We start from the raw sequence: 18,954 nt of genomic DNA, 5'->3' as shown, positions 1-18,954 counted from the left end.
TTTTTATTTTTCTCCACGTTTTTCAACTTTTTCATTTATTATCATTATTATTATTATTATTTTTTTTTCTTTATAGATATAAAAGAATCGTCCCGCGGTTCGTTAAATTAATTTCGATCTACGATTCGAAAATACGATTTTTCCTTCGTATTACGTAACAAGATTTGAGAATGAAAATTTGTGTTTAATATCTTTCATTTAATATCTTTCAAATAAATCGGAAAAAATTCGTTTAATATCTTTTCAGATAAATCGGAAAAGAAAATCTATAACGCATAATCGTTAATCAATGATATTTTGCTATTTTTGTGACGATCGCGTGCGAATAATTCAATATCTTTATTTTTCTTTTCTTTTTCAGTTTGATACATCGAGATACCAGACCCGAACCCTCGATAAGATGTTCCACATTGAAGGGTGCGACGAGACTGCCTTCGGCGCCGGATCACAGGAGCGAAGCACGATTGAGGATAGATCCAAAGGTGTTGGTCTTCGTCGAAACTTTATATTCCAGGCTGGGACGAGAGATAGCCGAGCTACTCGTTTATAACCGAATAAAGTGAGTACGCGACTAACCTCGTAAACGTTCGCGTTCTATAACCCGAAAACTTCGAAGGTCAGCTTTGAAAATCCAACGATAAAAACCTACGAACTTTCTGTTCCCTTGAGCCTCTTACATTCGTGTACAGAATTTCTATTTCGTTTTTAACGTAGGTACGTATTTGATACACATGCACGCACAAAGACACACAAACACACACACTATCATTACCGTTCTAAGTTTTAAGTTTTATCATCTCTGTTCAAAATGAAAAAATATTGAAACTCTCTATGATTCACGATCATCGAAAATTTTTAAACCGATCGGATTCTAAACCAAATTCTTGGATTCATATGACCTTAAACTGTTAAGATTATAATTTACCTACGTTAACATATGTATATTCTGTCGTCCATTAAATACGAAGAGATTAAATCGAGATAGACAATGAAGTATTTACTTTAGTACATCGAAAATAAGAGTCGTGAACGTTTATATTTCTTTGAAAATCTTTCGAGGGAAAAGTTGGAGAGTAGATATCTAGATCTTCTGCCTCTTGGAAAATTCAAAGCAGGCGCGAAGCATCGAACTTTGACACACACGATCGCACAGTAACACCACGATCTATTTTCGTGAAATCGGGTAAGAAGATTTCGAAAGAGATAAGAAAAAAAAAAAAGAAGAAGAAAAAGAAAACTTACGTTAAATCTCTTTTCGAGTATTTCACGAGCAATGAAATAATAATGGCTGCCAATATGGGATAATGGTCGAGTTTGATTTGTAATTATCGGAAATGGAAGCAGGTGACACGAAGAGGGTGAGAAAGAGACAGAGAGAGAGAGAGAGAGAGAGAGAGAGAGAGAGAGAGAGAGAGAAAGAGAGAGAGATGAAAATCGCGTTTCCAAAGATATAAACGGTGGATGGATGGAAAAGAGCGATAAAAGGAGATTGTAAAAGATAGAAGCATAGAGAGAAAGAGAAAGAGAGAGAGAAGATAACGGAACAGTGACGGAAGGAGACAGAGAACGGTATGACGAACATGGGAGTAGGGAAATTGACAGAGATAGTTTCCACGATATAAAAGAAAAAGAAAAAGAGAGATGAGAATAAGCCATCGGATAATCGGAAAAGCAACCAACGCATCTACACGAATACGCGAACACGCAAACACGCACACAAAAGCTGATCTCGAATAAAGCCGATGGACTCTCGTTCGCTTTATCCGCTGCAATTTCATAATCGATAATCGTGTCTCGGAGGTAGGAGACCGTAGCATATAGGTAACGTTGTCCACCAAATGGAAAACATTCCTGTCTACCTATACACACACTGATGCGCTTATATATGTGTGTGTATGTATACTTACATATATACATATATGTAACACCAATACTTTCCCGTTCCATCTATACGCGTATCTACTTGAACGAACGTGGATCGACGCCAGGGAAAGTTTGTTATCGAAGACTGTTAGCTTCGGATTCTACACTAAACTCTGAGTTACGCTTTAGTATCGAACCGAAAAATGTCACGCGGACAAAAAGAAAGATAGAGGTAGAAAGGGAAAGAGAGAAAGAGATAGAGAGAGAAGGAGGGAGAAAGAGGTAGGGGAAATTGCTAGTATAGCTCCGAATTAGAACTCGTAGTACGAATGGATCGCGTAAATTCGAGGATCGCCGTGAAAATAAAAAGTTGACGCGGAGATACGCCAGGTTTGGAATGCTTTTACCGTGTACGTCTACGAATAGTGGAACGCGGATGAATTGTTCCTTTACCAAACTACCGAGAGAGTCCTGGAAAATTAATGGTACGAGCTTCCGAGGCTTTGTCGCGAATTTAACCACGCTCTCCAATTGGATACCAACAGTATACTGTTCGAACGAGATCATTTTTTTTATTAACGTCTTTCACGCCCTTCCATTTACCTAAAGACCTCTATCATTATTTCGGAATTATTTCTATTTTAAATAACGTTGCGATATAGAATTTCGATAATTAAATTTTCCAAAGCGTTCCCTCAAAAATATATGGATCATTCGTATAATTCTAATTGATTGACAGCAAACTTTAATATAAATAAAATTATTAAATTATTTCGTGTGTGCATGGGCGCGCGCGCGCAAGTTTTTGTTTGTATGTATACGAATGACGTTATAAGAGAATAATGAGTTTATAGCAGCATTTATTTATAAATTAACCCAATAATACCCATGCTTTTAAAACTATTTTAATCATAACGCTACATGGCACGAATGACAGATCCTCCATAGCTTTAACAGTCTTAATAATAGTCTTAAAATAAAAATGCATAAAGACTTCAAATTGACCATAACATCGATGCAAACCTTGACATGCATTATTTATAAATTAACATACATTTATTAACCAACACGCTATAAGATTAATGAATTCTGATAAATTGAATTCCGTTAGAAACTTACTGTGATTTATTATACTGGCTTTAAATAATTGGACATTACTTAGTCAGCATCTATGAATGTCCATATTTTATATTCATTTTAATGTCCAACGTGAATTTCAAATACAACCGTATATAATGCACATATATCTAAATCTGAAAAATTTTAAGCAGTTTATATAAACAACGAATTAACAAGGTAAAATAATTATAATTGCATTTTTATAAAGAGCAAATCCGATTTTATTATACGTCGTTTAACGTATAAAGCTTTTAAAAACAATCAGAATTTCTACAAAACATTTCTGACGTGCATTTGCAACGATATGTTGTAAATGATTACACATTTTACAAGCGAATGTTACAATTAAAATATAATATAATAAAAAAAAAAAAACAAACTATATGAAATAAAACATTTTTAATGAGTAAACAATTTGTCGATATATATGTATATATACTTATCCACAAATTATTGTTTACTTATTAAAAATATTATTAAATCTACGATCTTCATGTAAATCAATAAAATAAATATATTAATTACATAATATTATCTTAAATTAAAGATATGAGAAAATTTACATGCAGCAAGTTTCCAAACTGCAACAATGCACTCAACAATTTCATTATCAAATCCTTTTTTTTTTTCTTTTTTAAATAAGTAAACTTTCATTTGCGTTATTCTCTATATATTGGAATACGTATTTGATTCGAAAAATATAAATATGAAATAACAATAATAATTAATTTTATAATATTACTTTAATCGTACAGATATAAATATAAAGAATTACTGAAACATATTCGAAATAAAAATAAACGCGATATTTAATTTAAATAGAAAAGAAAAAGGATAAAATGAACGACTAACAAAGAAAAAGGAAATTTTATGATGCTTAGAAATATTGATCTAATGTAAATTATCTTTTAAATCGTATCTAATTTTTTGCGATTACGATTGACGAGTAAGAACGATTACGTGATAAAGAGGAAAGAAATACGATAAGACTACGAACCCTTCGTTCTCGGAGAGTTCAACATGGAGGTCAAAATTTTTGAAAAAAAGATTCATTAGATCTCATCTTGAGTCACATTTGTGAGGATCTTATCGATATATAGATTTTTCTATTCGTGAACAAATCCATCGCATTTGAAATGTAAAAAGTTAGAGTAATTATAAAAATATGATATTTCATTTCGATCAAAAAGAATATATATATATATACATATCAGAGTTGTGCAAAATACTCAATATTAATCATCCGACACGTTGAAAAGTTATTGCGTAATAAAAACAATTTTATTCTATAATAAAACAACAGTCTTTTGAGCTTGTTTGAAAGTTATAAAAAATTACAAAGTGCTTACAAACTGGATCAAAGTAGTCATACTTGATAATTATTATAAAATATTTATGACGACAATGTATAAAACCAGAGACGAAATTTTCCATTCATTAATGAAAATTATGATATCGTGATACCTTGTCTGATTCCTACTTATAAAAAATTATAATCACACTCGCAGAGAAGATACTCTATATATACATACACACACACACATATATATATATATATATATATATATATGTACTACCTACTATCTATATTTAAAGATAGGCAAAAATATTTCTACGAATGTACGTTCCACGATTCTCAAATATTTCCTTCGTGTAAAAGCTTACTCTACTAGGGATTTATATCCTAGGAAAACACCGTCACTCTAGCTTGATACACGCCTTATTAAACTTAAACGCTAATGAGCGTTACATTCCAATTTGGTCGTAATCGACTATCAAGGTTAATTACTATTTCATAATTAACTACTTTCTAAATATGTACTATTATATAATAATACTAATATACCAATATATTTCCTTATCCATTTTAATATAGTTATAATAACGATTACATAGTATATATATATATATATATATATATATATATATATTTGTTACACACACACAAACATATTGTGTTCACGACGAACAATCGGATACTATATTCTAATTTGAAATTTTACGAATCGATGTACAAATCAACTACCTGATATATATGTGTTGACAAATGGTAGTTACACCATATAAAATCATTAACGCAATAATGTTAAATAAGGGTAACTTAAAACTAAACCGATGCTAATTGATACGATGAATGCGAATAGAAATAAGAGAGAATATACGCATAAATTAAAATTCAGAAAGGGGAAGGAAATGGGAATTAATAAATTAATATTCGAAAATCCTCTCTTAATAAATATTAATTTATAATCTAAATTTACGTGACTAATCCCACTGTTTTTCTCGAATTTTGCAAACTTTAAAAATATTGTCTTTATAAAATATATATTATTTTACACACACACACACACACACACACACACACATACACACATATTATTTAATTATCATAATTTTTCATTCGTAATCTAGAATTTATACATTCGCGAATATTCTCTCGTTGATTTTTTACAATATATCAATTCATTAAAACAAGTCACGCTTATACCTATAAATTATGATGCAAAGCATGTTAAATATTACGTATACTTTTAACAAATTCAAATGAGAAAATATTCGATTTCTCCGATAATTTAGAGGAAAATAATAATTCACCTAATTACGTATTATTCATTATTAATATTATTGATTGTAACAAGAAGACGCGCTTAGCCTGAGCTACAAAAAGAAAAAAAAAAAGAAAAAAGAAGTACACCTATGAAAAACGTATAAATTATGAAAAGATAGAAAAAAACGTATCATTCACGAGTAAACCCACAAGAGAATTTACTCGTGGTCGCATTCGTCAATAATAAATTTAAAAAATTACACCTAGTACTCATACCGATCAGGACCTTTCATTCTCGACACGATGGGTACCAGAGGGAATTTAAATTTTTTACTCACTACTTTGGAAGTTTTCTGATGGTTTGCAAACTCTCGTCCGTGTTGTAGATCGAAATAGTGTTGGGTTGATCCGCGGAGGGTTGAAATTGAGGTGCACGCATAGGTTGAACATCGAAGCTGCACGAAATCGTTATAAATTGAAACTATTGTCTATAGAAATGACGACGAAAATGCAAAAAGAAAAAACAAAAAATAATCTAAAAAGAGAGAGAGAGAGAGAGAGAGAGAGAGAGAGAGAGGGAGAAAAATTTCGTATATAAATTTATTCGCAATGAAAAAAAAAAAAAAATCGTAAAATAAAATTATTTACTTATGAAATTTCAAAATTTACTTACCAATATTCTTCTGTGAATGTAACGAAATATTTATCATCTTCCATGGTGCATTTGACTGTAATACTTGATAATTATTTATTAATAATTTATTAATAATTTATTAATTACGATATATGAATACTGAATTTCGTTGGTGAGATAGTCTATGTACATATGTATATATATATATATATTTTTTTTTAATACATTTTATGTAACTGTTAAAATAAAAACGAAAAAAGAAACAAAAAAAAAAAAGAGAAAAGAGAAGTAACTTTATACGAACATATTAACTCTTTAAATGCTTTTCGAAGAGTCAATTAAAATGTATCTATTATACATATTTTGTAAAGTCAATATATAAATTATAAAACATGCGGAAAATTTTTAATTAACGTAACATACATTAAACTCTGCTTTTTCTTTTAGATTATCGAAACAAAATAGATGATATGAAAAAAGAAAAAAATAGAAAACGAAATATAAAGGAATAAAATTGTTACTATCATTGTTACAACACATAATCGTGTTATTAAAATAATTGATCGTGAAATTAAAAATTCGTGAATAATATATTTAATATTTATATTTATATTTATATATAATTTATATATCATTTATATAAATTTACACATATATATATAATATATTTAAATATATATATATATATATATATATATATGTATATTAGAATAAAATATTTAACGATAGAATATTATCTTCTTTCTCTTTAAAGCAGCTTACACGTCGTGTTTGATTGAATGCTTTCTTAGTAATGAGAGACCCTCTTGCCCTTTTGCTCTTTCAGACGAGCTCAACGCTCGATTATTTTTGTATACATACATACTCTCTCTCTGCGAAGAATTTCCAGGAACTTCTAGTTGAAAAACAAAGTCGTCAGTTTGTAAACATACTCTGTTCGATCTATAGTATATACGTATATGTGTATATATCTTTGTTGGGCTTCGTTCCAACAGTTAGTACGTCGTAACTGTCTTATCTATACGTATTATCGAGAATAGTTAATTATTTATTGCGAAATTAGTCGAATATTATCGGACTTCTCGTCGAATTTTGTTAATCTAAAGGATCAAGTGTTTGTATGTTAAATTCGTGGTGAGAATTAGAACAGAATTATATAAATTCGTATATAAATAATATGTACCTACCAACCAATTATAAATAGGTAATTATAAATACATTGATTGAATTTCGTGATATTAGATTTTCGTATGTACGTATGATATCGTCTATGTGAATATGTGTATGTGCGTGTGCGTGTGTATTCGTGTGTAAACTATATATAATATATAATATATATGTATAGGTATATGGAAATTGAATATCATAAAATTGGATCGATTATGATTAATGAGTTATTAATTATTAATTCAAATATCGTTAAAAAGCTATAGAAGTATCGATATAACGTAAATGAAGCTGAAAAATACGAGAAAAAGTTTTGCGTGCGATGCCTTCTGGTATCGCTGATGGTGATGGAAGGGTTGATTGGGCGACGTCATGGCATACAATTTTGTTATTTTCGCGAATATCTTTTCGAAACGCGACGATGCGTCACGACTTGCGAACATTTATACATAGAAATATCTTTGCAAATAGGTTATGTTTCTCAGAATAAAATGGAGTTGATAAGAGATAAAATGGAAATTCTGATGGTCGGGTACATTTATAACGACATTTTGATAACGACATAATTTTACAAAAATATCGAAACTATATAAATCTTTTATATAATATGATAAGGTATGAAAGATCATTCAAATAAATAGTTTTCTAATAGGAACTATGAAAATAAATGATTAAAACTCGATATCTAAAAAAAATAAAAGTTTAAAAATATATACATATGAAGATTTTCATTATAAATATTTTTTATTCGCAAAGGTCATCGTCGGTCAAGAGATCAACACGTAAAGAATAAAAATCACATATTTGATAATCGATCGTCATATTGGAGGAATATATATATATATATATATATATAATTGAAAAATTTATTAATAAATAAATATAATTTCAACAACAACATCAATTCTATTGCGATTTGGTATCGTATTATTATTGGTCGACGCGTATCGTGCTAAGTTGTTATTTACTAACAGATCATATCAGACTTCGTAGTATAGCACATTTCACTTATACGATCATCTACAAAAATACATGATTTCTTGATTCGTCGTACGAAAATATCGAAGATTTATAAATATGATATACGAATATAAAATACAGAGTCAAAAACGAGAGAGGTACTTCATTGCTTCAAATAGAATACGATGAAAAAAGAATATGTCGATTACCTATTATTACGACATTGATTTCCTTAATAAGTTTTAACGTCCATTAAAAAATAATGACGTCACTTCGAGCCGAAAGTTTACGTTTACATCGGCATACAAGGTACTACTTTGCAAATATGATATCGTGGGAAATTTTTATATTTATTAATTCGAAAATGTATAAATTGTATAAACATAACGTACAATTACGTGGACCATCAAATTGGATATTTTGTTATTACAAAAGTACCGTATAAATATATCCATATTTATATAAGAAATAGAGAAGAAGAGATTACGATTTTGTTCTCCTTAAAGTAAATTGTCTACTGTCAAGAGAAGAAGATAACGATCGTCGTTTGAAAGAGAGGAAAGCATCTTGTTACAAAGTAGCTTTCACTGAAGTTACGATGTAACACAAATAAAGTATTCAATTTAGGAAAAAGAAAAAGAGAAGAACTAATGTCAGGGAGCAACGTCAGCTTATCCAGGGTAGAAAATGTTGCCGCTAGTATTATGCGTGACGGAGTGGCCCATGGTTTTCTGTTTCTCCCTTCGTGTGGATTCAAGTTGACTGCTTGTTGCTCTTCTCTCTCGTCCTTCTGTACTCTTACTAACTCTTCAAATAGATTGCGCGAGGAAAAGACTAGGAAACTTCCTCTTGCAATTTCTTTTTAAAAAATTGCATAAAACCGCGGTGCCTCCGCGCCTTTTTCTTATTTTACAACGCTTAGATATATATATGTATATATATACCTCATAGATAAAGTTGCAGCCCCACCTACCGATGTTTCCTACCCTTAGAGAAAGTACCCTTTCTTATCCATCCATTTCCTTTGGAAACTTACATTGTCGTGAGCCATGGCAATAGAATAAAAATTATGTCGAGAGAAAACTTCAAAAATCGTACTGTTATCTCGAGCTACCAGCTTTTCTACGAATTACCTGTAATAAGAAAAACAACAAAACAAAGAGAAAAAGAGAGAGAGAGAGAGAGAGAGAGAGAGAGAGAGAGAACCAGCGAACGAAAACACGATGAGTTTACGTTTTACAAATAAACAAATAAAATAAAATAAAGCAAAATAAAACAAAATAAAAAGAGAGAGAGAGAGAGAGAGAGAGAGAAAATACATCTCCATCTTTTCCCGCGATCGTACCATTATATGTACGATAGAAATAATCGCGATACCGATTGTTCCTTCTGTCCTTATCAAAATAATTTCGCCTTTCAATCATTTAATCGGAGTCATAATGCAACTAATTCAAAGATAACTGTTGTCGAACGATAAGCGAAATTAATGGTAGGATAGTGCTTCGATGAGATATGGAAAACGAGACGGCATCGATCAAGTGGGATGGACAGTGGGAGAAAGAGAAATAGATAGAAAGAGAAGGGTAGTAGTACTTCTTCCCACTTCTCCTCGTTATTTCCGAGTGTATATATATATATATATATATATATATATATATATATATATATATGGCTTTAACGTAGTCTCTCTAGTATAGCCAGCACAATACTCGTTATCCCAGAGAGACATCGACGAAGATGCAAGATGGTTGAACGAGCGAATGAGTGGTGAGAGAAGGTTAGAGAGGATCGAGGAAAAGGGTAAACGTTTCAGGGCACATTGCTTGGGGTGGAAGCGACGATTGAACCCTTCTCTTTCATTTTTTTTTCTTTTTTTTTCTCTCTTCCTTTTTTTTCCTTTTTTTTTGTTCGTTCGTAACACGCACGCCATCCCTTGTTTTTTTTATCTTTTGTGTGCGTCTCTCTCTCTCTCTCTCTCTCTTTCTCTTTCTTTTTCTCTCTCATCGGTTTTCTTTTCCTTCATCGTTTCATCGTCGTTCTGAAAGTTTCCCTACAGGCTATAAAAAAAAAAAAGAAAAATAAAAGATAATAAACGTATGCTTTCACCTTGATCCACGGTGTATTCATCGATATTACAATCGAGACTCAAGGCAGGTGTCGATCTATTTTGTTTTATCTTTTTCTTTTTTTTTTTTCCTTTTTTTCTCTTCCATTTGCTATTACCATTTGTTTGTTAGCAAACTTTTGGCTCGTATCTATGTAACTACGTAAAGAAGATTCGTTTCATGACAATGTTGTAGGATACAACAAACATAGAGGGGAATTTCCCTAGTCTGGATAGCGTCATGAGAAAGCTACCACTCCACTCTTGCCTATTCACGGTAAACATGGTTGTCGACCATGGAAAATGTTCCTCAGTGCTTGTCCAAACCTAATAAATAAATTTAATTATAATTAACAGCCTCGTAGTTGAGGACTTGCTAACAAGATTGTTCAATAAGACATTAGTAGTTTATGTTTCAATGGAGATCCGAACGTGCTCGATTCGTCGTTTATAAGTAATTTTCAAATACGTTCGTATTTGCCCGACGCGACATTTTTTATTTTTGTTTCTTTTATATCTTTCGTTCGGCTTTTTTTTTTGTTTTTGCCTTTTTTCCTCTTTCTTTTTTTTTTTTTTTTTTTTTTTTATCGACGCAAACGTAAACTAAATTTTTAGAAATAAAAATATAACATCGATTTGACCTACGAGGTTGTGATAAAAAAAAAAAAAAAAGGAAGGGAGAAAAATACAGAGTTATTAAAAATAAATGAATTACGGAGATATTTTTTAACGACAATGATTGCTGGTCACGATCGATAACGGTTACATTATACGATACACCTGTGAATGTATCTAAATATATAAATATGTATACATATGTACAAATATATCGAGCCATTGTCGTATTCGATATCGACAAATTGATTTACAACAATCTGCATTTCGTTCATTTGCGTTTATGACGGTGATATCAGGGGAAAAAAGAGGAAAGAAAAATAACGAGAAAAATTCGTTAACTGGTTTTCGATTTTCGATTTTAAAAGACCGAATCGTGTCACAGCTGGATGGGAGAAGGAGAGAGAGAGAGAAAGAGAGAGAGAGAGAGAGAGAGAGAGAGAGAGAGAGAGAGAGAGGATGATGATTCGAGGGTGTTAGTGAGTGGTATGAGAGAGATAGAGGGATGGATAGAGAGAGGGAAAGAAAAAGAGAGAGAGAGGACTGTTGAGTACTTTTGCGATATGAGACGAAGCTTTTCTCGAAAGCAAATATATGTGTATAGGTGTGTATGTGTGTATGTATATTTCTTTTTCTTCCATTTTTTTTTTCTTTTCTTTTTTCTTTTTTTTTCCGCGCGATTCTCGACAGACGGGGACAACGCACGATACTAACTAGCGTTGTCGACGGCCAGAAAAATATCGCTCTATTTTCGCAGCTGGACTCGGGCCAAGCGGTCATCGAATAATGTCTGGTCGTGGTGTGTAACGCAACGTTTAATTGCCGATAAGTTTGAAAAAAAAAAAGAGAAGGAAAGGAAAAGAAAAGAAAAGAAAGAAAAACAGTGATGTCATAGACATCACTGTTTTATATGAAACCAGAAAGATAGATAGATAGATAAAGAGAAAGAGAGAGAGAGAGAGAGAGAGAGAGAGAGAGAGAGAGAGAGTAAGACTAAGTAAGAGAGTAAGAGAAAGAAAGATAGATAGAGAATATAGAAGAAGATAATAGCGAGCAAAAGGGAGAGGAGAATAAAGAACGAAGGTAACGTCAGTGATAATAGAAACGACAAAAGAGTCGATGGGACAATAGGGCGAGAACGTTCGTTTCTCGTCGAACAGATCTGTTTTCCTTTGCAAATGCATTTTCGCGGGAATTCCGTTTCGTTTGTGATCGGCAGTAGCAGTAGTATCAGCAGTAGTAGTAGTAGTAGTAATAATAATAGCAGTAGTGGTAGTAGTAGTACGAGAATTAAATTCCAAGTGAGTGTAGGAAGAAGAGAGAAGGAAGAAGAGGAAGAGAAAGAGAAAGAGAGAGAGAGAGAGAGAGAGAGAGAGAGAGACGTTGTTGAAAGTCCAGCGAAAAATCTTTTTCTCCCACTCGACTTACCATTAGAGAAACTACATGTACCACCGCGTTACTTTTCCAGGATCGTGTGGTCGTGTCCTGTCGATCGAAATGTTCCTCCTTGCTAACTCCACCCCCATATCTCCCTCTCCCCACCCTCCTCTCTCATCCTACATCTCCTTTCTATGTATCCTCCAACTTCTTTCTTCGTTTCGCGTAGTCGGGCCCGTAAAGGCCCGGCTATCGGGTAGAATTTACGCGAAATAACTTTCGATTCGTTGTGACAGAATGAACGAGTACGATCATCATCGGAAAAGGCGGAGAATAAGTAAGGTACGTTAGAAAAATAACCTCGCCAATTTTGGAATTTTGCCAAACGACGGCTTTGGATCCTTATCGTTGTGCCACTTTCCAATTCTTTTTTTTTTTTTTTTCTTTTCTTTCCTTTTTTGTTTTTTGTCGAATGATCTAAAGTAGGAATGAAAATAATATGAGACAGAAGGGAGGAAGGGATTAGGAGTAGATATGCAAAAATTATTGCGGAGAAAAATAGAAAATATATATATATATATATATATATATATATATATACATAAAAGAAAGAAGAAAAGAAAGAAAAAGAGAGAGAAAAAAGAAGAAAAAAAGTCGGGAAAAAATATTCGTCGGATTCCCGCGACGCGACATTGTTAAGGAAGGCAAGGATAATCGAGCTTGTCACGCTCAATCATGTTCTCGCTTCACGATATTTCGAGGATCACCAGGTTCCTCGCTTTATTAGCTCTATTGTTCGTCGACAGAGAGAAAGAGAAAGAGAAAGAGAGAGAGAGAGAGAGAGAGAAGGGGTGTTGGCATCGGTCCGCTGCTACCTTTTCTTCTCGTTTCTTTTTTTTTTCTTTGATTTTTGCCCTCGTTTTTTTTCTCTTTTCTTTTGTCCCTTTTCTTCTTTCGTCGACGATAAAAAAAAAAAAGAAAAAAAGGAAAAAGAAAAGAACGCTCTTTCGCAGACTTTCGAATTTCGACAGCGCGGCCTCGTGGATTTTGCGGTTAACGCCAAAACCACGGCGAAAGAGCTTCGACTTAAGTCGACTTAATTGTTCCGTCGTCTAGTCAAATTTCCTCGTGGTTGAGCTCGTCGTCGTTCCCTTCGAAGGATAGAATGAAATGAAGAGAGAGAGAGAGAGAGAGAGAGAGAGAGAGAGAGAGAGAGAGAGAGAGAGAAGGTAATTAATACATCTCCCAAAGTATAGCAAAAGGCATCATCTATTTTCTTCGTTTTCGAGAGAAATTTCGATGATACGAAAAAAAAGTTCATTGATATTAAATAGGGATATGAATGTTTATTTCTTTATTTCCCTTTTTCTTTTATTTCTTTTTATTTCTTTTTTTATTTCTTTCTTTATTTCTTTCTTCCTCTCTTTCTTTCTCTCTTTCCTTCTTTCCCCTATACACTCTATGGAAATCTATTTTCCATATCGTATTTATTCTTCTGCTTTTATTCTTATGTACTTCCTCTACCCTCATTTTTCCCCTGAGAAACTTATCGTTTGCATAGTTTTCCTATCGTCCGCGCGGACGACCGTACTAACATAAACGTTGTTTTTTATTCTCTTCTTTCTCTCTCTCTCTCTCTCTCTCTCTCTCTATATATATATATATATATATATATATATATATATATATAAATCTTTTTGTCTCGGACTTTTTTCTTTATCGAGTTACACCCGCCTTTTCCGTGCGGAATCGATGATCTCGTAAGGATGCAAAGACGTGACACGTACTTCGTACAGAAACTTCTTTATACGTCTCCTCCACTAGTTTTCCATATCCCTTTGATGTAACGCTGAAAGAAATAGAAAAAGTGTGTGTGTGTGTATGTGTATATATATATGCATATATATATATAACTTTCTTTTTCTTTTTTCTCTCTTTCTCTTCAATTTTTTTCTCTTTCTTTTCTCCTCTTTTTTTTTTTCATTACCTTCCGTATTTTTTACAAAGAGCGTTACTTCCGTTTGTGCACGATATCGATTCGTCAAATAGGTTTTTCCAGCGCGTACGATAAAAAAGTTTCGAAAGTAAAGTACGATAATTCCCCGTGGGAATGATTTTTCCTTGGAAGATGCAAACTCTTTTCTTTCTCGAAGAGAAACGAGAACACCCGTTGGTAAGACTAACGTTCGCTCGTTCTCTTTGAAAAACAATCGGGCTTTGAGAAAGGAGAAGTAGGAGGAGGTTGATGGAGGTGGAGGAAGATGCTCTTTGAACAGTCTCCAAATCGCTTCGTTGCGATCGAATCGTTTGCGATTCATCGATCGATCCATCGATCGATCGATCGATCGATGGATGGATGGATAGATGGATGGATGGATGGGTGGATCGATGGATGGATCGATCGATCGACCGGTCGATCTATCTATCTATCTATCTATCTATTTTCAAAGTCCATTTACACCGAAGAGGAATTGAGAGGGCTCAGGAGAGCTCTTCGAGCAAAGGAAGAAAGGATGATCGAAAAGGAAGGAATAGAGTAGGATGGCAAGTAGGAAATTCATAAAGCGCTTCTTAAGCCAGAACTGCGGCGTCTTCTTCAGCGTGTCAGTCAGTGACCTTTCCACTTGCGATTTTTCCCGTTAGCATGGCTCGCTCTCCCGAGGATTCAACCGAGCTTCTTTCGAGTCGGTCAATGCCAGAGAATAAGAGTTTAAAAAGCTTTTCTTATACGGTTAAAACGACAATGACGGATATCATATAGTTTTATTTTCTACGTATATATATATTATATATACACATCTATAAAGCGTTCCAACGAAAAGACCTTTCGAGTGATATGCCATTTGACCCCTATTGCCATATATTTAAAATTTTTCAGATTCAGGGTTAGTCCGAACTGAACGAATTTATGATAAGGTCTAGTCCCCCTTGAAAATAAAATTGACTTGTCCCGATATATCTCCAAAACATCACTAGATTTCATAATAATCTGCTTGGACATTTTTCATATATATATATATATATATATATATATATATATATATGAATATACGGAATATCTCATTCTATTATATAATTGTATCATTCGAAATTTTTTGTTATTATTCGTTTCAATAATTCAATCGATTAAAATGTAACTCGCATTACAATTTATATGATCTCTTTTAATGTATTCATTATCTAATTTAACGTTAACGTGTCCTGAATTTCATTTAGAAATCAGATTATTAGATTTTACCTATACCATTATAAGATATCCTTTGTCACGTCCGAATAATTCTTCCTCCATCGAGATGGTTTTGCTAACCGGATAAATTCTCCGTTCTCATCCTACATCCTTTTGTCTTTCCTTCACGGTTGAAAACAGACCAAAGAGAATTCGTAAGTTTGGTGATAATAATAGGGATATTTTGCGATAATTTTCGTCGCTGCATTGGAGAACTAAACGATGTTAAACCGAGGAAATTCATCTTCATGAATATATATATATATATATATATATATATATATATATATATATATACTCATACCTTATATATATATGTGTGTGTATATACATACGATACTCTACAATTTTCTCCAGGACTCTTAATTTGCGACATCTTTTTTCTTTACCTTCTTCGTTCTTTCAACCATTTTTTTCTCCTTGTGATAAATGTCAGACGAAGAGGACAAGTGCGCAGTTATCTTTCTCTTCTCTTTTTTCTTTTCTTTTTCTTTTTTACTTTTTTTTTTTTCTTTCCTTTTTCTTCTTTTATTATTATTATTATTTTTTCTTTGTTTAAGCGTCTTAAAGAAAAACTTGCGAGACTAATCACTTCGTTCTTTCTTTTTTCTATTTTTACCTCGTTTGCTTTTAAACGTAACATTTTAAATTGTCGCGAGCTACCGATTCTCGATTAATAGGTTTCCATTTTTTTTCCTTTTCTTTTTCTTCTTTCCCTCTTCTTTTTTTTTTTTTTTTACTTTTTCTTTCTTTTTTCTTCTTTTTTTCCTTTCTTCTTTTTCTTTCCTTATTTCTCTATCGCACTCTTTACTCTCGGAAGTTCTCCCTTTTAAAAGCATTTTCCCTTATTACATTGTTACCTTTAGATTTTCTTTTTTCTCACCGTTCTCGTTCGGACAGTTCGACAAGCTTTCACGGCTGGAGAGTACAAACGACACTTAGCATTGGCGCTAATCGAAAAGCTGGACCGATAAACCGTGTTACTCCCTCTCTTTCTGTCTCTCTATCTATCTCTCTCTCTCTCTCTCTCTCTTTCTCTCGTTTTTTTCTCTCTCTTTCTCTCTTTCATAAAGGAACAGATAGAGTACAGGCATGTCGCTATTTGTAATTCTTTTTTAAAGAGCTGCTTTCCCACAGGGCTCGACTTTAATGCGACAAAGTCGATGTCGATATTTCGCATTTTTATAAGGTAAGCCTTCTATGTGGTCGATCCTCGATACTTTACTTCAAACAACGAACGAACTAAGTATCGATTGGTTAAGCTTTTTTGCGGCTTTATCGAAGATAAAATTCCCTGTTTCTACGCATGTGAAAATACGACGATAATATTATTCAAAAAGTTTTCGAAACTTTTTAGATCGTTTATATTTCATCTTATAGCTTTTATCAAAATCGAGTTAAACTTCTGCGTCGAGTTACGTAACGTTTGTTTCGAAAAATTTTTTTTTCCAGATGATAGAATCGAATTTTAGCTGATATATGTATTTGTGTATACAACGAGCATAGATAGTATCTATCGATATATTTCATTTGTATCTTCGAAGGATTAAAAATCTTGATCGGAAACAAACGGATTGGTGATATTTCCTTTGCGATAAATCGGGGCTATGTGGAAAAGAGTATAAAAGGAAAAGAGAAAAGGGACGAGAGGAAGGAAAAAAGGAGAAGAAGAAATGGGAAAGAGGAAAAAATTTAATAAAGAAGAGCCACTCAGCTGGAGTAAAAAGGAAGAAAAGAAAAGAAAGGGAAAGAAAAAAAAGGAAAGAAAAGGAAAAAAAAAATTAGTATTCCTAAAGGAGTGGAAGGTTCGTATTTAATAGTACCATAGAAAACGACGGCGTTAATTAAAGGAGTAATTTTCATGCAAATCTTTGGGCTTTTTTCTTTTTTTTTTTTCTTTTTTTTTTCTTTTTTTTCCATTTCTTTTTCTGTTTTTTTCTTTTCTTTTTGAAGCTACCGACTCCTTAACCCTTTGTTGCTTCTCTTCGGATAGTTGAGTAGGAGAAAGAGAAAGAGAAAGATAGAGAGAGGGAAAGGATGAGAGACAGACAGTGAAAGAAAATGAGAGAGAGAGAGAGAGAGAGATAGAAGAAATAAGTAGAAGACGGAGTCAAGTCGTCGCGTCTCGAATACAGAGAAGAACGAGGATCGTCATTATTTTCACGAGGAGGAAAGGTTTACGACTGTCCATCAGGGTCTGAAATTGCTCGGGGTGAATGTTTCCAAGTTTTACCGTGTAAAGGGAACTTTTCGTTCGAATATAATAATTTCCCGTTTAGAAACACGACAAGATTCGTCGTAGAATCTCGTAAATAAAACACTTGGAATCTTTTTTCTTCTTTTATTTATTTATTTATTTATTTATTTATTTATTTATTTATTTATTTTTTGATTATTTTTATTTCTATTTTTATTTTTTATTTTCCGCAATTAAAGAAGCAAGAGCAAGAAGATGATAAATTATCGGATCAGTTCAAGTATCCTCTCGTTGATGCGACCGCAATAATCTATCGTTTTCTATCGTTCTTTTTTTTTTCCTATTTCTTTTTTTTTTCTCAAGCGAATCCCCTGCTATGAGATCGATCGAAGAGACTCGTAAGATTCATAAACGCGTGACTTCATTACGTGTTAAAACCGACGAGGACGAAATTCTCGCTTATAGCGGAAAAATGAAAATCGAGAGAACACGAAGCTATTTTCGACAACTCATCGGGTTTTCGGCTTAGCGCGGTAGCGCGCGAGCGCGCGTAACCGTCCCGCATATTATCCCGCAGGAATTTACGGATGTATTTACACGAGAATTATACGATTCACCTGCGGTAACGTAAATTCCTGACTTATGTACATACACACACACACACACACACACACACACACACACACACATATATATATATGTCGATCTACGTTATCATACAAATTTTGAAAATCCATAGAAAGTAAATCTATAGGATCCTGATCAAGTGGGATTCTTTTTTTCTTCTTTTTTTTTTCTACGAAGACAGATGCTTTCGAGTGTAAAATTACGTTAAATCAAATCACATGACCCGGCGATAAGAACACCCTTCCTATATCATCGAATTGATCAATGAAATCTCGATTTATTGATCTCTATCTATCTATCTATCTATCTATCTATCTATCTATCTATCTATCTATCTATCTATCCATCTCTATATTTCGATATTATCAAGTACGAAGCTTAAGCAGCAGCCTTTTCGACTTCCATTCAATCGCAAATCAATCAAGGCCTCTTTTCCTCTCAAGCAACTTTCCTTTTGACGTCAACCAGCTCTCTCTCTCTCTCTCTCTCTCTCTCTCTCTCTCTCTCTCTTTCTCTC

The 18,954-nt window shown here is 32.9% G+C and overlaps 1 protein-coding gene across 1 annotated transcript in view; it reads left to right on the top strand.

Moving 5' to 3' along the window:
- The window catches only part of LOC122627491 (bifunctional heparan sulfate N-deacetylase/N-sulfotransferase), an 82,200-nt gene that overhangs the window by 32,556 nt on the left and 30,690 nt on the right, over window positions 1–18,954 (top strand). Inside the window, exon 2 of the mRNA XM_043808613.1 lies at window positions 362–559. Within this exon, the coding sequence (XP_043664548.1) occupies window positions 362–559 (198 nt within the window). The remainder of the gene's footprint in view (window positions 1–361; window positions 560–18,954) is intronic.

The sequence above is a fragment of the Vespula pensylvanica genome, chromosome 3, assembly GCF_014466175.1.
Source record: "Vespula pensylvanica isolate Volc-1 chromosome 3, ASM1446617v1, whole genome shotgun sequence".
Classification (NCBI taxonomy): domain Eukaryota; kingdom Metazoa; phylum Arthropoda; class Insecta; order Hymenoptera; family Vespidae; genus Vespula; species Vespula pensylvanica.
The sequence above is the reverse complement of the archived record's forward strand: the minus strand, read 5'-3'. Positions and strand labels throughout refer to the sequence as shown.